Source organism: Trametes versicolor, assembly GCF_000271585.1.
Source record: "Trametes versicolor FP-101664 SS1 unplaced genomic scaffold TRAVEscaffold_5, whole genome shotgun sequence".
In the NCBI taxonomy this organism is placed as follows: Eukaryota; Fungi; Basidiomycota; class Agaricomycetes; order Polyporales; family Polyporaceae; genus Trametes; species Trametes versicolor.
Window position 1 is genome coordinate 121,816 of NW_007360325.1, and position 21,835 is coordinate 143,650.

Genomic DNA, 21,835 nt, shown 5'->3' on the forward strand with positions numbered 1-21,835 from the left:
CCAGTTCGCACGGTAAGTGACTATATGCGCCTTTTTCGTGTTCAATGCTGACGAGCTTAAACCCATAGTCTGTTGTGCCAGTGGGCGCCCCGTCTCACGCAACATCCGGTGAGATTTAGCTGACACGGGTCCTAGATGGGCTCGCTTCGGCAGAGACGGTGGGCTGGCCTCTATGAAGGGGTCAGAAGAGCGCTATAGAGGGGTGTATCTGGGTAGTGCCATCGTCGCACACCAGGGGATCGCACTGGAGCCGGAGAAGAGACACACCGAGGTGCGTTCACACGGACGGCCCGTAGGCGGCGATCTCGAGGACGGTATAGTTCTCGGTAACACCGATGCAACATTTGGTGCTCATAGGTACATCGGACAGGACCGTGCGCCGGGCGGTGCTCGCGACGCTTCGCCTACTACTCACCTACCTGCTCATATACGGGGCACGCTCGCGCTCCGCGCATACTTCAAGACGTTCATCGTCGCGAACACCACCGCGGACTCCGCCTACGCGCGGAAGCACCAGTCGCCGTGGATGCTCACTGACGTCGCGCGGGGATATCGCGTTCTTATTCGCAGCTTTGTCGTCGAAGACATCGGCGACGCGGGGGGCAGCTTTGTGCGCGCTGAGGGCACGCCTGCCCTACGTACGCAGTACCTGCCAAGTAAGCACTCATTTTCTCGCCGTGTTTTAAGCCTAGTACGACATCGTCGCACGTCAACGTGTTTGTTCTCCGATCTTATCGGCTTGTAGGTACGTCGCCAATCCGCCTGCGCCGCTATCAGTCCCTCTCCACCTTGTAGCCCCGGCTTCGCTCTGGAGCACATCGACGCCTCGACACGATCACGCCCGGCTGCTAACAATCTATATCATGACGCTCTGCCTGTCTATGCGCCTCCCTTGCTCGTCCCGACACCTCTACAGTCTGTGTTATAGCTGCCTACTATGTCGACGACTAGTGCCCTTACTGTAGCAGCTGGGCTGTCTCCCGGTCATCTGCACGACCTGCTCTCTCCTCCAGGTTTGCTTTCTCGGTCACCTTGTCTCTGGTCATTGTAGTACGGATCGTACTGTATCACATAGCATGGTTTAATATATGTTTATTGGCATAATAATGTGACGGAAATATGGTGTGCGCTCCGCTCTAGCTACTGGGACCCCGCAAAAAGCGAATCGTAAGAACTGTTCAAAACATTGAAAAGAGGTGTTGGATTGGCACTTTTCAATGTTTTGCACAATGAGTTCCACCAAAAGAACTGTTTTAAACACTTTTCGCAAACATTGATTAATCGTGTTCAGAACAATGATCCGCCTAATGTTTTAAACACCTTTTTTCAATGTCTATACTTTCCACAGTGTCCAGTGATCGCTCGTGCGAGCGAGGGGACGGGCCTGCGCACTCGCCGCGCGGAGGACCCAGCTTCCAGCGCACGAACGCGCGAAACGAGCCCATGTCTGATCGGTACGGGCTTCGAAGAATTTCGATTCGAACGCGGAGGTGTGCTGGACGCGCACCTCACCTCCGCGTTTCACGCGAATTGAGATTGAGATGGAGAAGCTCGAGAGACTCGTGGTGGACGCGCATGTACCCCGCGGACGATAAGCGCGGGAAGCACACAGGCAATTTATCGCGTCAACTGCAAGCGTGTGCATGTACGGCTCACATGCGCACCCACACGCTCTCTAGCATTATTGGGGACATATGCCACACAGTACGAGGAAAACCGGGGTGCGCTCGCAGGCCTGCCCGCGTGGTGGACTGCAGCATGATCTGAGCATGATGGTGCTCGAGAAGCCGACCTGCCAAATTGGGCGCGAAGTGCATCCGCGCTTGCGTGTCACAGCGTGTCACTCGTGACTTCGTGACAGAATTCCCGCTGAAGTCGCTGCTGGACGCGGACTCGGTCGTCCACCGTCCGCCATGAAGTCCCGTCTGCCGTTCTCGCTGAGGCTCCCCTTCACCCGCTCGTACGCGACGCGCCTCCCGCAGAACCCGCCGTACCGGCCCCCAGACCCGCTCCTCAACAACCCGCGCGCGGTCTACCAGGAGCTCCCGGAGAAGCTGACCTTCATCCACCGCCCGCCGCCCACCGCGCCCTCACCGCTCTCCTACACCACCTCCCCTTCCTCCCCACTTCTGAGGGGCGGGCCCGCGTCGAGCGCTGGGGCGCTCCCGCCACGGCTGGGCAAGGACAGGGGGGAGAAGCCACGGTTGAGCGACGAGGACATCGCGAAAATCCGCACGCTGCGGAGGAAGGACCCGATAACGTGGACGCGGAGGCGGCTCGCGAAGGAGTTCGACTGCACGCCGTGGTTCGTGGGCAAGCTCGTGTCGCTCACGGGCTCCGACCGGCGGCGCGCGCTGGAGCAGCGGGAGAAGGAGCATGGGGCGGACCGGGCGAAGTGGGGCGAGCGCAAGTCGCTCCAGGCGGACATCAGGAAGAAGAGGAAGGAGTTCTGGTAGAGACCGCTGCTTGTCCATGGTACGAGGTGTGTTTGTGTGTTTTTATGGTGGGGACCCGGAAACTGACCTCGTTACTTTCACGTAGTTGTCATGCAGGGTGTTATCCCCGTGCAGCTCGGTCTCTGCCTCTGCCTTCATTGCTAGTGTATAGCGCCCTAATATAGAGGCATGAGCTCGTTGCTCTTCTCCATTTGTGTGCTCGGTCACGGTCGACCCTTCACCAAGTGTATATGTTTAGGTGAGGCTACGCATGATGACTGGGCACGTAGGTCCTTCTACCCCTGCACACGCCCGTTGCATCCACAAATGCACGTGGGTATAGCTGCTTTAAGGACTCCCCTGAATCAAGGCAGGTCTACGTATCCTGCAGGGCCTCTCGCTGTCGAAATTGCACTGGCACGATGATGAAAACCCTGCGCCTTGAAACAGCTAGGCCAGCGACACACCATCTTGCGCCCGTTGGGACTGGACACATTTATATATGTAATGTTGACATTTCTATAGAAGACTTACATCCTCCTACCAGTACTGTATATACATACGTTCCTTCTTGCACTGAGGCATGGAGCGTCCAAGAGAATATTCACAACGCTCGTCTGGATCGTAGATCTGAGCACATAAGCGCCAATGATCGACCCCGCCACGTGGTTATCTGCGCGCGCGCCTCAAGATTTTGTGTGCTTCTGCCAGTGAGCGTGAACCAGACAAAGTGCTCCGCTCAGCCCGCCCATCCAACATTCTCGCCCGCCATGGTACGCCGTCGATCAGGGAAGGGCAAGGTTTCCCACTCGAAGCCGCGGAGTGTGGACCGCAAGGACAGCAAAATGCGGAAGTGGAACAAAGCGTCGGACGTGCCTATGGATGAGGAAGACCAGTGTATGTGCTCTCAGCCCGCGTCATGGTGCAGCGGCATTTGCTCACTTCATTTCGGCTGCAGTCCATGCCTCCAGGGACCAGATTCTGCTGGAGGGAAATGAGGACGGCGGGTCCGACGACGGCGACGAGGACGAGGTGTTCGCGCTGAAAGGCGTGGGGTCAGACGGCTCCGAAGACGAAGACGAGGGCGCAGCGGCTGAGGACGACGAGGACGACATTGACGACGTGCACTACGCCGCCGCGGCCGCGGCCAAAAAGGAGAAAGAGAAGAAGTCGAAAGCAAAGGCGAAGGGCAAGAAGGGCAAGAAAGCCGAGTCTTCGGAAGAGGAGTCCGCGTCGGACTCGGAGGATGAGGGCTGGGGCACGCAGAAGGCCGCGTACTACTCGTCAAATGCGCAGGAGATTGACAGCGAGGACGAGGAGGCGATCGAGCTCGAGGAGGAGGAGGCGAAGCGGCTACAGACGAAGGCGCGCGACGCGATGGCGGACGACGACTTTGGGCTTGGGGACGTCGTGGAGGGGCTCCCTGACACAGATGGGTGCGTGCGCTCGTGTCTCTCTAAGCGGCCGTGGACTCACATCACATCCTGACAGGCTTGTGGACGAGCTCGCGGCACCTGCTGCTCAGCCGCTGCCGCAAGACAAGCAGTCCCTGCTCCGACATCTCGAGAAGACCAACCCCGAAGCACTCGCATTGGCAAACGACTGGGACGACGTCGCGCACAGCCTAGTGAACGCCCAAGCCAAGATCGCAAAGTACGCCCCGCTTCCGCCCCGTCTGACCGCTCCTTGCTTAACCACGTCCCCGAATAGACTAGAGGCGAAGGACCCGAGCGCCCTCGGCCTGAGCATGATGCACCTCCATCACCGTACGTCCCTCCGCCGCTCCGTCGGCACGTCAAAGACGGTCATGCTGACGCGTCCCATTCAGAGGCTCTCCTCACCTACGCCACCACCCTCGCGTTCTACCTCCACCTCCGCGCGAGCGAAAAATACGCGCAGCGCCCGGACCTCCTCCGCGCGCACCCCGTGCTCCCACGGCTCCTCAAGCTCAAGCAGTCGCTCGCGACGCTCGAGGACCTCGACTTCGCCGCGTCCGATGACTCCGACATGAGCGGCCTCTCCGGCGGCGAAGATGAAGATGAGGACGAAGGCGAGGACGAGGAGCTCGAGGACGCGATGGACAGCGAAGACCTCATGGCCGACGCCGAAGAGCTGTGGGCCGGGAGCCGGCTCAAGAAGAAGGGCAAGGGCCTGGAGCGCGGCGAGCTCGAGGACCTGCTCCGCGAGGCGAGTGACCTCATCGACGGCAGCTCGGGCGCGGGCGCGGACAGCAAGCCGAAGAAGGCGAAGCGCAGGCAGAACGCCGCGGCGGAGGAACCCCCGAAGAAGAAGCGCAAGGCCGCAGACGCACGCGCGCAGCCGGTCCCCGCTATGCCCGTGTTCGACCTCGTCGAGCCCGAGCTCGCCGCCCCGCGATCCACCGCGAAGGGCAAGGGCAAGCGGCGCGCGGACGAGGACGCGGGCGCGGAGGACGTGTACGGGGAGGCGTCCGCGCTGGACGTCGCGGACGCGGCGGACAAGCAGGCGCGCAAGAAGACGCTGCGGTTCCACACGGCGCGCATCGAGAGCACGGCGGCGCGGCGTGCGGGCGCGCGGTCCGGCGCGGTCGGGGGCGACGACGACATCCCGTACCGCGAGCGCAAGCGCGCGAAGGAGGCGCGGCTTGCGAAGGAGGTCGCAAAGACGCGCGGGGCGGACGGCGCGGATTTGGACGACGTCGACCCCGAGGCGGAGATGCCCGTGGACGGCAAGCAGGCGAAGAAGCGGAGACGGGACGAGAGCGAGAGCGGGAGCGACGGCGAGGGTGGCGCGGCGGACGGGTACTACGAGCTCGTCCAGCGGAAATCGAAGGAGACGAAGGAAAAGAAGAAGCACGAACACGACGCCGTCAAGGCTGCCGGACGGTATGTTCTGTTGTCCTTTCTGTTACCGTTGGCTAGATGGCTGATTGTGAACCACATAGGTATGTCGAGGTGGAGGAAGCGGACGGTCCCCGATCGCTTACGCGGGCGATCCTCAAGAACAAGGGCCTCACGCCCCATCGTCCGAAGAGCGTGCGCAACCCCCGTGTCAAGAAACGTCAGAAGTACGAGAAGGCGAAGAAGCGGGTGTCCTCGCAGAAGGCGACCTACAAGGGCGGCATGGATGCGAGCAGGTACGCCGGAGAGAAGACAGGTATCTCGCAGACCGCCAAGGGTGTACGCCTGTAGTCCTGCTTCGCTTGTTCTTACACCACACTGTATACCTGCCGCTGCTGCATTTTGCATTGTCATCGTGTCTATGTTCTTCGGGATCTCGCACAACAAGGAGAGGGGTGTCAGTATCGACAATACAATACTTATATCTGCACAATCTAATCCATGGGGGTGCCAATGCGCTACAACCGTACGTACGTATGCTCTAGGGATATAAATGCTACTACAACACAGTTCCAATGATCCGAGAGCGTCTGGAGACAAGATAACGCGACAAGCACGAGCGAGCGAGCGATGACGACGACAGAGAGCGGCGTATCCAAAATAATCTTGAACGAGCTAGCCTCGCGGGGAGGCCACCCACCCACCAAGAAAAAAGGGGGACCGGATCGACGACGGCGACCGGTCACTGGAAGCCACCGAAGATGATGGGCTGGTCGACGTTCATCGCGTTCTCCTGCCCGGGGCGTGGCACGGCGGACGCCATATGGTTCAGCTCCGTCTCGCCCGCGAGCGCGTGGTGGTACACGCGCTTGATCTCCGCGGCCTGATCGGCGCACTCCTCGTACGCGTACGCATACTGCTCGAGCCCGGTGATGCAGTTCGAGACTTCCGGACGCCCCAGCCGCGCGAGGAGCATGCCCGCCTGGATACAGCTGACGTGCATCACCGCGCAGTCCAGTCGCTGCCGGATTGCATTCAGCGGGCGTGTCATTGGTGGCAGATAATGTGAAGGGCTCACCAGGTATCCGTTCGTCGCGAGAACACCGGCCTGTGAGATGCGTGGTTCGTCAGCGCTGTGTGGCACGTTGCATGGCGTGCATCGGACTGACCAGACCCGCAATGCGCAACGCCCCATGTAACGCCTCGGCCATAACTTTCCGCTTCTTCTCTTCTGCGAGCTGAATCACGGCTGCGTCCGGAGTGCCCGCGCGCCCTACATTCGCCTCGCGGATGCCAAAGTCGTCCAGCGCGTTGCAGAGAACGATCCACATGATATGGTAGGTCGCATCGCTGGCACCTGCATACAGAATGCACATCATCAGCATGCCCGGTTATATGTCATACACCGCTATTTGGGAACTTACAAGCTGTCACAGCACTTACGAAGTCCCACTCCGCCTCGAAGTTGGTCGGGACACCGACGTGCTGGAGGTGATCATCGCGCCACTCGTTTAGAATGGTCATGAAGTTTGTCAACACGTCGATGGGGATCCCGTCCGACTCGGTGGCGGGCCGCCACAGTTGGCGGGACATCTGCCGCGCGATACGTGCCAGTGCATGCGCAGCGCGGTAGTAACCCTGAGTATAGAGCGCGCGTCCATCGGTCAGCGGGTGCACGAGACCAGAGAAGGGCTTGCGCGCGGTTGAGGGATGCCTTACCAAGAACTGTAAATCCGCGCGGGAGCGGAGGATGTTAGCGGAGTCTATAGGGTGCGCTGCGGGGGCGGATGTGGGCGCACCTCTAGCTGTTCCCTCGGCGACGGTTGCGGGGAGTGCGATTCGATGATATCGGGGGGCACTGGCCCAACTGTATAGAAGTCGATGTCGTAATCATCGTCATCTCTACGAGCAATTCATAGTGGGCGGCACCGTCAGCGGGACTATTTTGAAACCAAGGGAGGAAAAGCGGACGTACAGCATAGGTTTTCGCCGGTAGTAGACGCTGCGGTACGCATCCGCGAGACACGCCATCCACCAAGCAAAGATCATGGTTCCTCGTGCCTCCGGGTCGTGAATGTTGGACATGACTGATTTGTGGTTAATCTGCGTAGTGGGCGGGATGAGACGTGCTTCTCCGGAGAGACCTGTGCAGCACTGACCTGTAGATCAAGAAGCAGACGGATGGCGGACCCCAGCCAGAAGCCATGGAAACCTAGCAGAGTTGAGACCAAGTCAGAGTCGCTAAGAATATCTCGTACCTGCATTGTCTTCCAGGCTCTCTGTATGGATAGGCGCGAGGTCAACAAGACAGATACAATAACAGCGACACGTTTCAACTTACGACTCTGCAGGGGCTCGATCAAGAGTGCGATCACTACGTGGTCGGCATTTGGGATCCGGTGCACCTTCATGTCTTCTGCGAGATCCCGGGCACGGTTAATCAAGACTTTCGCAAATGCGCTCTGGTCCCCATTTCGGTGGCGGTCGGCGATAAACAAGGGGTGTTCCGAAAATTTGGCGCCCCATGCGATGACGGTGGCGACGAGACTAATCGCAAGTCAAAGAAGGGCCGCGCGTTCAATCATCGGCGCATCGAGACACAGAAAGTACGTGAATAGACTCACGCTGGGTGAAGTGGTCTTTGTGGCGGGTACTGCGCCGACTGTCCGCCGAGCGGGCTGCTGCTGTTTCGTGTACGTTGTTGCTGCGCCACCGTGTTCGCCGTCGGGGTGCTCGGCGACGTGCTTCCGTTCTGTGATCCGGTAGCATATAGGCTGTAGTGCAGCCTCGACCGGAACTGCGCGGGGTTGAGCAGTGGCAGCCGGGTGTGCACAATCTGGAAGAACACCTCCACGAGGTCAAGCGCAAACCTTCACGACAAGCGTCAGTAGCCGATCATTAAGGGGCGCTCGTGCCATAACGGCGGGCGCGGCGATAATTAAAAGCAGGGACGCACTCTATGCGAAAGTTTTCTTCGTTCAAGCGGTGCGCTAGCGCACCCCAATCCGCGTAGGCCGACGGGGATGGGCTACCGCTTATACGAATGTGAGCCGAGCCATTCGTAAAACCGTTCCCCGGGCTGGACGGGATGTCGGAGATCAGAAGACGCCATGCGACGATTGCCAGACCGAACAAACCTTGGATCCGGCGGCGAGAATATGAATGTCAACAGATCGCGTGTTTGCGTATCTATCGTGATGACATGCGCAGGAGGGAATTGGCCCTGTTGTGGGAAGTTTGACCCGGGGGCCTGATAGGCATGTGCAGTGCCTGGAAGTGCGGATGCGGCCATGTGCTCGGCGGGACCGCTGAATCATTAGCGTTGCATCAGCCACATGGTGCATACACGGAGGGGATTCTACTGACGGTCGTGAACTAGAGGGCTGGCTACTGCCGAGGGGTGAGGGAAGTCCAGATCCCTAATTGGTACATGAACACCCACCTCGAGCTGCTCGCGGAAAGCGTTCGCGGTCTCTTGGCCGCAGCAGCATTACGCTTCTTCTCAGTGGTCGCTTGCTGAATGAGGTGGCTGCATGGACAGCCGTAAGACAAATTCACATCACCGGCTTCTAGCGTGAGACTCACGTGCATGGGTAGTTCTTAGAGAGACAGTGCTATCGTGGAGAGCCCGGTGAGCGGAGGGGCGGACGGAGGTTGGGGGACGCGCTCAATTTACCTGACACTGAGCGGGGTGTCAGAGGAAGGCAGGGGGGTTACGGCGGGCGCGACGAACCTTGTCTTGACCGGGTACTTGATTGCACTTGACCTTCCGCGCTCTGTGAAGGCAAATGACGATGGGTCTGCGGATGAATGCGCACAAGGGCGCGGGATACGGACCTGCAGGCATCGCAGGCAGTGTTCTGCTTCCTGGGCGGTGGCAGAGTCTTCGCCAGCTCGTGGATCTGGTTCTGCATGGTAGGGGAGGAGAAATTGAAGGCTGAGACAAGGTCAGATCAGGGCTTGTGTGCGCTGGGTGAACAGGGAGGACACGCACGCTGGGAGGTCGAGCCCGAGCCGGAGGCCTCCTGGTCGAGGTCTGGGCGGTCCATGATGTGCGGCGGGGGGGTGGGGGTGGGGGGAGGACGGGGGAGGAGGGAGAAATGAGGAGAAATGGACGATATAGCACTCGAACGCGGAACAGACCCCGCGTTCTTACATACGCGCCCAGCAAGCGCCCTCCGTCGCGCAGCCCTTGACGCTTCTCGGCACCGACACGCATCCCTCCGGTCACACTCACCCCGTCACCTCCGGGTCACCCGGGTCACGCCAAATTTTGACCGGATCTGGCCAAACGCCCGTGCCCGCTGTCTGCGCCGCGCACGACTGCACCGCCAGCTGTGCTCACTGTACACGCCGCCACCATGGTCAAGGTCGAAATCGTCGAAGAAAAGGAGCAGCACGACTCCCGCTCCCCCTACTCCTCCCCCGCCTCGTCCCGCACATCCTCGTCCGTCTCGCTTTCGTCAGTCGGCTCCGAGCTCGATGGCGAGGAGTCATTTTACGAGCGCATCGTCGCCCTCGCCGACATCATCCCGCCCACCACGCGCCAGAGCATCTCGAGCCGTATAGGCAAGACCGCCGGCCTTCTCAAGGGCACCGGCAAGGTCGTTGGCAACCTCGTCTGGATCCTCACGACGAGCGCTCTCCTCGTCGGCCTCCCGCTCGCCCTCGTGCTCGAGGACGAGGCGAAGATCGTGCAGCAGGAGAAGGAGATGCTCGCTCAGCAGCAGGGCGCCCAGGTGCGTTGAAACGTGTCTCGTCTCGGGACCTCCGCTCTCCGCCGCCGGTATGCTCACCCGCTGCCGAATTCCGCAGATGCTTGCCCCTCCGGGCTCCATGTACCCCCCCTCAAACCAACCGCAAAAGGGGGTCACTCCCCCTGGCTTCTGATCGCCCCGGACGCGCCTCCTCTACTTCCCATAGCCCATGCGTAGCAGACGTGTACTGTATATTAGAGCCACCTTATTTCCATGCCTCCCCTCACGGACTCCCACTTGATCGCTCCCGCTTTCCTGCGGTAGTCCACGATCGTCAGAATGTATCAGACGCAGCAGCCCTGTGGCAGCGCTCCGCGGTCCCCGCCCGTCAGCTCGGGTAACACTTGCTCTTCTCTCCGCGCACCTTCTCCGGCAAGTTACTCTCTTCAGATCTCGGTCGGCTTCGAAGTCGAACCACTCTCGATACGGACCCCAAATTCACACCTCCGCCGATGAGTGGCAGTTAAACATAGCTTTGAGTCGCAATCATCGCCCGAAACGATCCAACAGACGAGCAGCAGCTAGCTAGTGATCGACGCCCCTCATGCCACTATGTCATACTGCGCGGACGGGGGCAGGCGAGTCAGCACAATGACTCAAAAAGTGGGCTAACGGCTTGACTCACCGAAGAAGTTTCCCGGTTAGCGGGGAATACCACCGGCCGCGCGAAGTTCTCCCTGTGAACGGTTCATATCAGCGAACTCTGCGCGGAAGAACGCAAACCAGGCCCCTCCATTGGTGGCAGGCCGGACCAGCAACTCACGCGGATCGGTATCTCCTCAGGTACGTGATGGCGTGCTCCTCAATCTCGTCCGGGGTAATTCCAAACTTGTCCCAGTCGCCCGGAACATCCGCGTCGTCGATGTACCTGCGCACAACTTCGTCCGGGCTCAGTGCCGGCCACCAAACCCTTTGAGCCACTTTCGCGAGCGCGAGCGCCACGGACTTCGGCAGAATGGGGGCTGGGGACACTGGGTTGAGGGTGACCGTACTGACGAGCGTCAGCAGATATTCATAGGTCATCTCAGAGGGACCAGGCAGGTTGTAGGTGCCGGGCATGGACGGAATTTGGATAACGTTCGCCAGTGCTTGCGCGACATCCAGCGCCTGTGACAGGATCAGACTCGGTAGTGGGCCAGCGGAGGCGGCGAAAGACGTACGTGCACGGGGCGGACCTTCGTCCTCATGTGGTTTAGCTTCCACCAGATCGGCCAGACTGCAGTCGCACGCTTCAGTCGCCGCACGGTTCCGCGTTACGAGAGACCGCACTCACAGGCGACGTTGTTCAGCAACCTGTCCTCGTAGCCGAACATGATCGAGGGACGGATAATTGTCGCGTTGGGGAAGGCCTCCTTGACCCGTTCCTCCCCGACGGCCTTCGTGCGATAGAACGCGGAGGGAGAGTCATGGGCCGCGTTCAGGTGCGAGACGTGCACGAAGCGATCAACGCCGGCCTGGGTTGCGAGACTCGCAATTGCCTCCGCGCCCTTCACGTGGACGTCCTCGTAGGAGAAGTTCCTGTTGGCGCGAACACTGAGCCGGCGCGGAGCGCTCGAGGAGTGGAAAGGCGTACTTGGTCTCGTACTCCCTGCCGACGAGGTTGTACACGATATCTGAGTGTCGCAGACACTCGTCGATCTGGTCAGGCCGGCGAAGGTCCCATTCCTAGCGCGTGTGCACGTATGAGCGGGCCCCGTCTCGCGATCCCTGGCAGTTCGCGGTATACACGCACCATGGATACAATCTGCCCGAGATCCCCAGTGACCTTCAGGTGCCGTTTCTCGTCCTCGTCTCGGTACGGAACAATGACCTGTGTGCCCGCCTTGGCTGTTCCACGACCCCATAGTTCAACACAGCTGTCGGGGTGGGGTCAAGGAGGGTGGAAGACGTACCGAGTTTCGCTACGACGTAGCGACCCAGAAAGCCCGTGCAGCCGAACACAGTCGCTACGTGCCCCGTCGTCGCACTCCGCCCTGGGGGTCCTTGTGCGATGGCAGCCTTGTTCGACGGCAAAGAGGTGATATCATGGAGAGCGCGCTGAAATTGGTGTGGAAAAGGTCACTATGAGGGTTTCCAAAGTAGTAGAATGTAATATCTGACCTTGTTCTGAGTAAGTGTGCGTGGTAGGCGCACGCATTTGGAGGAGACGGCCAACATAGCTTGGCCAACGTTGCAGACGGAGAGCAAGACGTCTCTCTGGCGCCTGTCGCTCACCGGAAGATCCCGACGGGCGCTACATCTGCATGTGCGCCCATACAGGCGCCTAATGCCACTCAGCCAGTCAGATTTGTCCCATCACGATCGACCACTACAGCAGTCCCTTCAAGCCCTTTCATCAAGACATGTTCAGTAAACGCACCGGCTTGGCCGATAACTGACGTCTCTTGGTGAGTGCATCTCTCATCGACTAATGTGTGAGAGCGCTATTACGATACCCCGTGGGGAGTCTCCCAAGAATACTCATGTTACGCTCGGTTCCGTGTGCGAGAGCATCAAGTGCGCAGCCGCGACCATCTGGCTCCGCCGGCGGCTGAGCAGAATGCTCCCTGTATGGAATGTTAAAGCCACCCCCAAAAGGACTCCCCTACACGACTCACGCCCGCGGGCTTGCTGTCAGTGTGCGTGTTCGGATCCTGGGCCCAAGAGGGCACTCTGGTCCCAAGCGGTCAACACCTCTGACATACGGGACGTAAACATGCTGCATATATACTGCAAGCGTCGTGCACCTGTTCCTAATCCCCGTTGTTGGACGCATAGGGGTTTCGGCTGTTGGTGCGAACATAGGCGGCGGCTTACAACGAGGCATGCCAGTCAGCTATTTTCTCAGACTCGCCCTGGCCTGTCCCACATGGTGCACCTTCTGTGCTATGAGATGCCTCGGCTGAAGACGCCACCACCCTCTTGTCGCCGCCCGAGGCGAGCTCACCCTACAAATACCGTGGGCGCACCGGGACAACCGATGGGTGTTCAAGAACGCGATGCCCAAACGTGGATGTTTTGTGCACAGCATCCCAAAGAAGCTGTCTTAGGGTTAGGTCTCGTTGAGCGCTCCACCCCGCGATCAGCTTTTTTCGCAAGTGCCGCCACCAGCCATCCGCCGCAACCTGTCACAGATCCTCGTCTCCTCCGCTCAGACTTGCCTGGAACGCGTACCGAGCACCTCGGCTCCCTTTACCTCCGCACATTTGCTCGCACACCCCTCATGGCGCAAGGACAGATCAAGGGTCTCTCGAAGCAAAAGGCCTCGGGTGGCCGGCACGCCGCGAAGGCCGCGGCCGCTCCCAAGAAGGGCCAGCGGTACGTCGCGCCCAAGAAGGCTGCGGCAGTCAAGTCGGTCGCACTGCACAAGGTGAGCACCGTCCCGCTGTCCCCGCTCGTGTCGGGGAAGACGGAACGAGAGCGGCGCTGACTGTCCGCGAACGCGCTGCCCAGAAACTGAGCGCGAAGATCAGCCGGAGCATCGAGCAGCAGGTCGCCACCGCTGCGTCCTCGGGCAAGCTGACCATCATGCGGAACGTCGCGATGGAAGGGTGAGTCGCTCCACGCTCGTGTACGCCCGAGAGTCGCTAACGAAGCTCGGACTCCGTAGTGTTTCTGCGGACAAGAGCGCGAAGGCGAAGAAGGCGTAAACTTCTTCCTGCAATACCCGCGAGGGCGATGTCGTCCTCGAGGTGCGTCTCCTATCATCTACCCGCTCGCAATGACGCTGAGGGTGGCATAGTCAGATTGTCGGAGTCCTCCGCCCGACGTCGGCCTCGTGCAGCTGCTTCCACACCGCACTGGCCCCCAGCCACTGAATGGCCCCCTGCGGAAATGATCGTGCAACACCGCCCTGCTTTATTGCGGGCCACTTCTTCGGATATGCGACTATGCCAGTTCCGACACATCTTGCGTCAGCACTTATTTTGGAAGTGTCTGATACGCCCGTCCATACCATGGAGACACGAGACGATCACGTAGCTGTAGAACATTCTGCTATTCTTGCGACACACCTTTGTAGGCTACTCTCCGGCGCGGCTGCGAAGCCGCGCCTCGAATGCAATGTATTACAAGGCGACATAATGAGAGCGAGTGACAACGGTGAGAGCGACTCGGAGACGATGTTGGGGACAAAATGCGATGGCATGACGAACGGACAGGTGTACCCTACTTGCTAGAGGAAACATGGATGACATGTGATGGCGGTGGTGGAACAATGGCGATGATGCGATGCATGATGCAGAAGAGACGGTTCGTGAATGGTAATGGCGGGCGTGTCGTATCTGGGAGGGGGAAGGGAACGTATGGTATGAGGCGAACGAGAATCGTGGAGTGGATGGCAATGGGAGTGGAATGATGCGGGGAACAATGCATGATGATGATGACGATGACAAGTCCATGTGCAAGAATAACGACGACGAGAGCCCAACATGAAAGTTCAAAATACACTGCAGGAAACCTTTTTGGTCATACAAACCTTGCGAACAGTCCACCCGCCCTGCGCGACCACGCCGTCGCTGATCCTCGGTGGTCAGCACCGGAGCGCACGGCGTCCCGAGGTTGCAACGCGGACCGGATGTGGGCTGCCCAGTCATGTCGACGCGTGCTTGGGCATGCAGCGGGCATCGAACGGCTGTCCGGTCGCCTTATAGAAAAGCCTGTACTTGAGTTCCAGCAACTTCTCGAAGCCGGGGTCGTCGATCTCGAGCTCCCCGTGGTTGGCGCGGGCGTACGCCAGGACCTTATTAATCGCCCTCTCCGCATCATCGACACTGGGGACGTCCTCGCGTTCAAGGATCTCGGGCATGTTGGGCATGACATAGGTCTGGCCTCCCTCGCCACCGTCCTCCGGATCGAGCGAGATGGCTACTGGCTCTGCGGTGGGCATGGTCGCGCCGGCGACCGGTTGCTGGTCTTCGGAGGCGATCGCATAAGACGACTGATCGCTCGGAGGGTACATGAGGGCAGAAGTCGATGCATGATCGTTGGAAGTTGCCTCGTTTGTGCGCGACCAGCTAGGCTGAACGTTAAGGGACGCTGATGGATGCATGACTTGGGGGCCTTGCTGCGCCGATCCACCCGTGCGAGAGGACCCGGTATGAGAAGACCCAGCCGCGTCCGAAGGCTTGTCGACGAGGAACGGTCCAGGTGGACAATCCTCGAGGACCGAAGGCTGAAAGTCCAAGGCGCACGCGCGCGCCTTGAGGAGGGAGGTCCCGGAGCCCGTCCACACCCCGCGCTTGATGCCATGGCGGTGCTTGAAGTTCTCTAACCAGCCAGAGCTAGCCTTGAACTTGTCCAAGGTGTATCCAACTGCGTTGCCAATCTCGCGGGCCTTGCTCCGCAAGAGCGCGTCGCTGAGGACGACGCCGTCCTTTGAGACGGTTTCCACCCACTCCGCAAGGCGGTACTCAAGGTCGGGAAACTTGGAAGGCCTGACAAAAGTAAGTATAGGACACGCGTCGTTAAGAGAAGAGAAGAATACCTAAGCTTTATTACTTCGTATTGCTCGGTAACCGACACCGACAACCAGCGTTCCTTTTGCTTTAGAATCTTGCTGACGGTGCTTCGCTCGACGGAAAAACGGTTAGCAATATCCTCTTGCTTGTGTCCGGGGTTCTGCAACGCGAATATGCAAATGTTCCTGCGATCGAGATTGGAAAGGCGCGTCTTTTTGCTCTGCTTCCGCCCGCTGAGCTGGTCCCACTCCGAATCCGCCTTGGAGTTCTTCATCACGCCGGACTCCGCAGACACAGAGGTCATAACCGAGGCGGTGCTCAAAGCTGGGGAGGCGGAGCGTGGATTGGACCTCGAGGAGGCGGTTGAACTTGAGGTCGAGCCCGGAGGTCTAGGGTACGGGTTCTGCGGCGGCTCGCCATAGGGTGGATGCAGGTCGGGACGAGGGTACGCCACGGTTGAGGTGGGAAAACGAAAGTGAGGTTGTTCATGTTGCGGAACGAACTGCTCTGGTGCACCTGTGGCGTTGGGCGTCTGAGGGCGCGAGCCCTGCATGGAGTAGTGGGAGTGCTGAACGGACTGTGCGCATACAAGCAGCTTTCAGTGCGCTGAACAGAGAGAGGAAAGAGTGAAACGAACGTCGTGAGGCTCAGTCATAGCTGCGTACTCTGAGAGCTCTCCGCGACTTTGTCCTGCGCTCGGCGGGCGAAGACGACGACGCGAAAGGTTTCTGTCCGGGCCAATACTGCCAGGGATTTGGGGGGAATCGAAGGACATTAGATTGCTAGAGGTGCTGGAATCGACAGAAGGTGAAGGGGGTTGGTGGTGCGAAAAGTCTTGTGCATGGCGTGAAAGAAAGGACTGTTGGGCAGAAGGAACGGCATACTCGACATGTTCCTGAGAATGAGGCATCATAGACTGCATCTGGACGTGGCCCAGGGTGTTGACGTTGGCGGAGGGATGCTGGGGGACTTGCCAGGCCATGTCCTGCGGATAGGACTGGGACAGGGAGGAGTCAGCGATATGGTGTGGCTGGGGAGCGTGTGGGTTGTACACGAGGCCGGAGTAGTGCTGGGGCGTGTCCATTGTACGCGACACAGGTGCTCAGCATCTGCAGGGGGGCAGCGGGCGGCGAGGGGGAGAGGGAGCGAGCTCGACGTCGAACACGATGGTGGCCGTCCGGGAGAGAGACGGAGGGCGGGGAGGGCTGGACGGCTTTTCAACGATTCGAATACCAGCAATTCTCCAATCAGACCCGGCTCCTTCGATCGCCTCTCGTCCTGCGCCCGGCCGGGCTCAGCTCAGGCTCGCGCGCTGCAGATCTCCCTGATCCACTGCCATCTCGTATCCAGAATTTATTGGGCACGCAGCAGCGCGAGCCGTGCAGGCGTCGTTGTACGCTGCAGAAGCGGAAGAGCCGCAGCGGCAGCACGGGAACAAGGCCTTTGTCCTTCGCCATCATTCCGCCACCGCACCCGTCAGCGCTCGCTGCGTCCTCCGGGTGGCAAGTGTCGCTCCATCGCAATTTAGACGTTCCCACAAGGTTGCCAGGTTCCTCAGCCGGACGAGGCCCACCCATCCCCACCGCGATTCTCAGAATTTTAATCGAACAAGGTTGTCGTGCGCGTGCCGGGCGACGAGCCTCCCCACACGGCCTGGCGCCTGGCGCTCGACCCCGCGGTCCAGCTCGAAGGCGGCCCTCGTCGTCCGTCGGAACATGCAGGTCTGTCCCTTCCCATACTCCTTGTCTTCCCCCACGATGAATGCAAATATCTCGCCCAATCGCGGCTCTATCTGTCCAGGGATCGTTGCCCGTTCGCGCGAACCGTAACCTTCCTCTCCGCGGCCCGGCGGCACTCAATGGCGAACACACGTCTACCATGCTTCCAGGCATCCAGACGCTTCCTGCTCCTACGCCTTAATCTGCACTCTCTGCGGCCGTGCGCAGAGCACCCTCTCCCCATGACCCGCCTCCTCATGTCCGATCTCACTAGCATGCGTGCGGACCGCCTCCGTCGATAGCTCGTCTGGAGGCCGCAAATGAACGCTTCCACGTCCGTCAGATCTCCCGGAACCAACCTCTTTCCGGCGGAATTAAGCTGGACACCGCCCATACCCCGCTGGAATACATCTGGCTCTATAAAGGGCATCTTGAGCACCAACTTGAAACTCTTCTCTGCCGCTCACCATACGCCATTGGGTTGTCGTCCGTCCGTCTCTTCCAACGGCGGCGCCGACGTTCTACCTCCCACCCTCTTCATTGTTTCAGCGCGGTCTACGCGAAGAGGCTGTCGCGGTTGTTCCCCCGACGTGGCACCTAGCAATGGCCTTGGCCAGACCTGCCCACGTCGTACCCAGGTATCCCGCGTTCATTGTCCGAACGGCGCTCCTCTTACGTACCCCTCCCGGCCCCGCCACAATGAAACTTTAGATGGCAGTCTGCGCACGAAGGTCCGTGGGGACTGAAGAATCCCGGGTTAACGCCAGCGCAACCTCCAGCAGCGAAAGACATTCAGACATCCATCCCCGGCGCAAGCCTTTCGCGGGGAGGGATGGACAAGCTCAAGCGTTAGACTGCGCGCGCCGTGGTCTCGTTCTGTGGCCCTACTCCCATGTCCCATAATTTACGGCTGAGGTGAGAGCTCGTTTCACCACCCTGGACGGGTGCGTTGGTCCAGCCAATAGCCAGCTGCTGACGTTCGACATAGACCCTTCTCCCGCCCGCGAGAACTCCAGGCACGTTCAGTCCTCCCCTCCAGTCTGTCCTTAACTGAGTTCAAAGACAGCGTCCGCTTGGGATTATGCAGGGTGGTGCTTGCGACACGCATGTTGACGTCCACCTGCTTTATGCGTGGCTCTTGCCTCGTATGTACAGCGTTAACAGTCGAGGCGATCCCCGTGCCCGGCCAAACGAATCACTCGCTGAGCCGCAGTGCCGCTTCGCTCCTCGCCCCAGCTCCCACCCTTGTGCGAACGCCGCTCTTCGTGCACCGCGCCAGTGTGCAAGGGCCGTTTGTGGGCGTGGCACCACGGCAGAACTCTCCCAAGCAAGCTCGCACTTAGCCAATCGCCCGCGATCGTCTGCGCGTCCCCACGTTGATGCACGCAGCCCCCCAGAACTCAAGGGGAATCTCGAACGTCGCTGGACTGCGTGGGCGCGGAGAGTCTGACGCCTATTGATCCCTGTCCCCCACCCTGTCTTAGGTTCATCGCGCTTCGGGGATGCGCAGAGCGCATTCGCGCAATGCCGGTGAGCCCTTTGCTTTCCGGATTGATGGCGGCAGCTGACGTAGCAGGTAATGTTATCTTCTGCCCCCGAGCTCCGTGTTGCCGCAATCCGGCTGTTTCGCTCAGGGCATCTCAGAGTGGCCTGCTGCGCCTTCCTTGCTAGAAGCTCCTTGAGCAGCGGTTCAGATGACAGACAGGGGCTACGCCGGTATGCCCATGACGAAGAGGGTCGACCGTCCGGTGCGCGACCACACTCGCTTCCAGCTTCCTTCTCGCCCATCGCCGGCTTCAGACTTTCGCCGGCAACAATAACGCACGCGCAGCCCAGGGAAACTTCGCTTTTCTGAACAGCGCTACTTATCGCCGACGACCACGTCCAGACGCCAAATCCGAGACGAGAAACGAACAAGACGCTTGGCCACCAGTCGAAGCCCCCAGGGTCAATGGCCTCGAAGCTCGCGACACACGTTCCGCATGCGCTTCTACTACTAGCGGCCGGATTGATCCTGCCCTGTACGGCGCAGGTTTCGGATGATTGGACAGGGCCGCTGGGGTCGCTCACACCTGCGACATGCGTATCACCACGCCGACCACAGACGCGATATGATAGGAGTGTGCGTAGGGCCTGTCCCCAGCGTTGTGCAGTCAGTTGATAGCCCGAGCCTCGACGGTACGCTACGGGTCATAGTGGGCGTATCCTCGTGATGACCCTTGTTCCCGGATATACACAATGCGATGGGAAACCGCGCTTCCGCTGCTTGAGAGAGAAGGATCGCTTGTGCGGTCTAGACGGGGCGACCATTAAGCAATATTGCGGCTAGTATGTTTAGCTCCGTCCAGTGATCCGCCTGATTGACCCGTTGCACTAGATGCACAAGTAGGCCGTCCCTGGGCCGCGTCATCTGCACGCTCGACTGCGGATATGTATGTGCGGGGAGAGGGCGAAAATTGAGAATCAAGGATTGCATTGGAACAAAACACAGACACGTAGAGCTTCGACAACGACAAACAGACTACGATGATACACTGGAATCGTACATCGCACACCACCCCGTGCGGATATATCATGCGTACAACACGCCACACACGCCTCCCCCACGCCTCTCCAACGCCTCACGCACCCGCACTACCGCCCGCCGCCGCCCACGCCAATCGCCGCGCGCATATAAGGTCCGTTCGACATCGGACCGTACGGGGTCGTCGGCATCTGTGCGGGCATTGCGCCCGCCATGACCGGCGTCGTCAGGGTCGCGCCCATGCCCATGACGCCGTGACCCGGCGGGCCTGGTGTCTGGTTGTGCGCTTCCCGCGCTCCGGGGCCGGCGCGGTCTTCGCGTTCTGCAAGGGTCGCGGCGCCGGCGCGCGCAGCCTCGGCGATGCCGTTCTGCAGCGTGAACGTCTGCCCGAGGCCGTAGAGCTTGCCGTTGAATTCTGGCTCGTCGAGCTTGTCGTTGAAGTAGATTTCGCGCATCTTGAAGAACGTAGAGGCGGTGAGGAGAGAGTCGGAGCCAGCTTGGTGAGAGGGTCCTATTCGCATCACCTAATGCGAGTATGAGTTTCTATGACGTTGATACCAGCGAGTAATAATGAGACTAACTCCGAGGTCATCCGCAACATCTTGTAGTCCGCCCTTTAGGACTTTACATGATCGCATGACATACTTGATGTCGTAGATGGTTGGAAACCATGTGTGCAGGACATCGAAAAACGTCTCCTCGTGCATGGGTAATGTTTCCCCAGTGAGGAGCTTGACGAAATACCCGAAATCGTAGCCGCTGTCAATGTGTAGTTATGAGCGATGCACATACCACGACGGTAATGAGTGATGGACTAGCGAGGCCTAGCAACTCCAAGATAGGCAGTTCCCTCTCGACCGGCTGGCCTCGTCTCCATAGGCGACGTACAATGTACGTCCCGATCACTGGCACAAACTGGGATCAACAACTCTCACCTGTGGAACGAGATCCACTTCGTGTCGGGTGACAGTACAAGTCCCGAAGTGATCATAAGCTCGGCAAAGTCGTTGGGCTCGATTCCCATCTCTTCGTGCCGCTGCAGCTCGATGCCCGACTTCTGCAGTAGGTCTATAGATTCAGGCGCGAACATGTCCTCGCTGTATGATTACGTAAGCCGTTCCATCCGACGTGAGGAGGTTATGGCCGCTAAAGGAGTCTGGACCCACACACCTCGCGCTGAACTTGAAGTTGAACTGCCAGGTAGATACCTCTTGGGGGAAGTTTCCCTCCTCATCTGCCAGCGTGAGTCCGACCTGGATGATCTTGAGGAGGTCCACATTGCACCGCATCGTTTGGTAATGGTAGTCTGACGACGTCTTGAACGATCCTATGGGCCGCGCCACCACACCGGGGAACTCAGTGTCCTACGCAGGAGAAAGAATGCATAAGCCAGAGTATGGGGGCCGAGTCGCGTGAGATCTGCCGGACCATTGCGACGTAGGGGTACTGGTCAATGAGATCCCGTATGTTCGCCATCTCTGTCTCCAGGTTCGGAGCCCAGACCTCCCGTATCCGAGACATAGCAGCTTAAGTGTCCAGGCGCGCCCTCCACAGGTTCAGGTAGGAGTGTATGAGATGCTGAGCGGGAGGTGCAGTCTGGGGTGGTTCACTTAGCAAGGAGAGGTGCGAGTTGTGCTCTGTTTGGACCGACGCGCAACCGCGCGCACGGGCGCCAATTTGGGGCTCTCTCACCCGCCCGCCGCGGGAGGAGGCTGCTACTCCCAGCTTCGTTTGTTCCTGCCCTTTCTTATTTCTTGGGGGTTTCAAGCTTTCCTCGGGTATCATACACACTGGGGAGAAAAATCTTCACAGGGTGCTGTCACGGGCTCACCAGCATATTCGCTACATGCGTTCGCACGTACGTACTCGCGGCTCATGGAACTTCGCCGAGGGTACACCGATGCTCTCAACATTTGATAGCAGACTACGACAAAAACAGGCATGTGAGTTACAGAAAAGCCGCACATTCCTGAATAGCTGAACTCTGTGTTATCGGCGAAGTTATCTAGCGTGCGCGGGTACGCAGAAGGAGTGCCAGTCGATGGTTCTAAACTGGTGGCGCACCTTCGACCGCGAAATATAGCATGCCCACCATCCGGTTTTATTATGGGGTGCGTTCCTTCCTGTGAGTGAGAAAATAGGGC

At 59.4% G+C, this 21,835-nt stretch overlaps 9 protein-coding genes across 9 annotated transcripts; 5 read left to right on the plus strand and 4 right to left on the minus strand.

Annotated features, from left to right (window-relative positions):
- Positions 1-172: 172 nt before the first annotated feature.
- Positions 173-2,634, plus strand: TRAVEDRAFT_64309 (uncharacterized protein; the record flags this gene model as incomplete). Its single annotated transcript, XM_008039398.1, has 6 exons — positions 173-271; positions 371-656; positions 1,141-1,167; positions 1,349-1,454; positions 1,862-2,482; positions 2,542-2,634. 5 exons carry the CDS (start codon positions 173-175, stop codon positions 2,454-2,456), a joined length of 1,113 nt encoding a protein of 370 aa, XP_008037589.1. The 3' UTR covers positions 2,457-2,482; positions 2,542-2,634.
- A 571-nt stretch (positions 2,635-3,205) lies between these two features.
- Positions 3,206-5,605, plus strand: TRAVEDRAFT_36591 (rRNA-processing protein SAS10; the record flags this gene model as incomplete). Its single annotated transcript, XM_008039081.1, has 6 exons — positions 3,206-3,332; positions 3,394-3,871; positions 3,927-4,088; positions 4,146-4,201; positions 4,264-5,299; positions 5,359-5,605. 6 exons carry the CDS (start codon positions 3,206-3,208, stop codon positions 5,603-5,605), a joined length of 2,106 nt encoding a protein of 701 aa, XP_008037272.1.
- A 391-nt stretch (positions 5,606-5,996) lies between these two features.
- TRAVEDRAFT_46391 (uncharacterized protein) lies at positions 5,997-9,303 on the minus strand (the record flags this gene model as incomplete). Its single annotated transcript, XM_008039132.1, has 19 exons — positions 5,997-6,275; positions 6,333-6,362; positions 6,424-6,611; positions 6,679-6,979; positions 7,054-7,156; positions 7,230-7,357; positions 7,414-7,466; positions 7,513-7,533; positions 7,596-7,801; positions 7,879-8,124; positions 8,211-8,333; positions 8,392-8,562; positions 8,621-8,641; positions 8,697-8,783; positions 8,840-8,868; positions 8,931-8,936; positions 8,988-9,030; positions 9,092-9,191; positions 9,249-9,303. 19 exons carry the CDS (start codon positions 9,301-9,303, stop codon positions 5,997-5,999), a joined length of 2,190 nt encoding a protein of 729 aa, XP_008037323.1.
- A 312-nt stretch (positions 9,304-9,615) lies between these two features.
- On the plus strand, positions 9,616-10,144 carry TRAVEDRAFT_122360 (mitochondrial import translocase subunit Tom22; the record flags this gene model as incomplete). The annotated part of the gene is made up of 2 exons (XM_008039399.1): positions 9,616-9,993; positions 10,070-10,144. 2 exons carry the CDS (start codon positions 9,616-9,618, stop codon positions 10,142-10,144), a joined length of 453 nt encoding a protein of 150 aa, XP_008037590.1.
- A 300-nt stretch (positions 10,145-10,444) lies between these two features.
- Positions 10,445-12,191, minus strand: TRAVEDRAFT_146897 (NADH dehydrogenase). Its single transcript, XM_008039400.1, has 9 exons — positions 12,112-12,191; positions 11,904-12,048; positions 11,744-11,838; positions 11,585-11,676; positions 11,285-11,529; positions 11,172-11,227; positions 10,775-11,118; positions 10,637-10,688; positions 10,445-10,571 (listed from the first exon to the last, which is right to left on the minus strand). Exons 1-9 carry the CDS (start codon positions 12,166-12,168, stop codon positions 10,554-10,556), a joined length of 1,104 nt encoding a protein of 367 aa, XP_008037591.1. The 5' UTR covers positions 12,169-12,191; the 3' UTR covers positions 10,445-10,553.
- Positions 12,192-13,115: 924 nt separating this feature from the next.
- TRAVEDRAFT_58069 (uncharacterized protein) lies at positions 13,116-14,090 on the plus strand. The gene is made up of 4 exons (XM_008039339.1): positions 13,116-13,360; positions 13,444-13,541; positions 13,601-13,682; positions 13,733-14,090. The coding sequence occupies exons 1-3, from the start codon at positions 13,214-13,216 to the stop codon at positions 13,638-13,640; spliced, it is 285 nt and encodes a 94-aa protein (XP_008037530.1). The 5' UTR covers positions 13,116-13,213; the 3' UTR covers positions 13,641-13,682; positions 13,733-14,090.
- A 31-nt stretch (positions 14,091-14,121) lies between these two features.
- Positions 14,122-16,549, minus strand: TRAVEDRAFT_64312 (CenpB-DNA-bind-domain-containing protein). Its single transcript, XM_008039401.1, has 3 exons — positions 16,087-16,549; positions 15,476-16,026; positions 14,122-15,425 (listed from the first exon to the last, which is right to left on the minus strand). The coding sequence occupies exons 1-3, from the start codon at positions 16,531-16,533 to the stop codon at positions 14,582-14,584; spliced, it is 1,842 nt and encodes a 613-aa protein (XP_008037592.1). The 5' UTR covers positions 16,534-16,549; the 3' UTR covers positions 14,122-14,581.
- A 1,167-nt stretch (positions 16,550-17,716) lies between these two features.
- On the plus strand, positions 17,717-19,253 carry TRAVEDRAFT_28432 (uncharacterized protein). The gene is made up of 5 exons (XM_008039013.1): positions 17,717-17,805; positions 17,879-18,082; positions 18,156-18,183; positions 18,234-18,697; positions 18,744-19,253. The coding sequence occupies exon 4, from the start codon at positions 18,295-18,297 to the stop codon at positions 18,508-18,510; it is 216 nt and encodes a 71-aa protein (XP_008037204.1). The 5' UTR covers positions 17,717-17,805; positions 17,879-18,082; positions 18,156-18,183; positions 18,234-18,294; the 3' UTR covers positions 18,511-18,697; positions 18,744-19,253.
- Positions 19,254-19,616: 363 nt separating this feature from the next.
- On the minus strand, positions 19,617-21,291 carry TRAVEDRAFT_58071 (CAF1-domain-containing protein). The gene is made up of 5 exons (XM_008039340.1): positions 21,120-21,291; positions 20,862-21,055; positions 20,627-20,788; positions 20,273-20,450; positions 19,617-20,215 (listed from the first exon to the last, which is right to left on the minus strand). Exons 1-5 carry the CDS (start codon positions 21,210-21,212, stop codon positions 19,802-19,804), a joined length of 1,041 nt encoding a protein of 346 aa, XP_008037531.1. The 5' UTR covers positions 21,213-21,291; the 3' UTR covers positions 19,617-19,801.
- Positions 21,292-21,835: the final 544 nt, after the last annotated feature.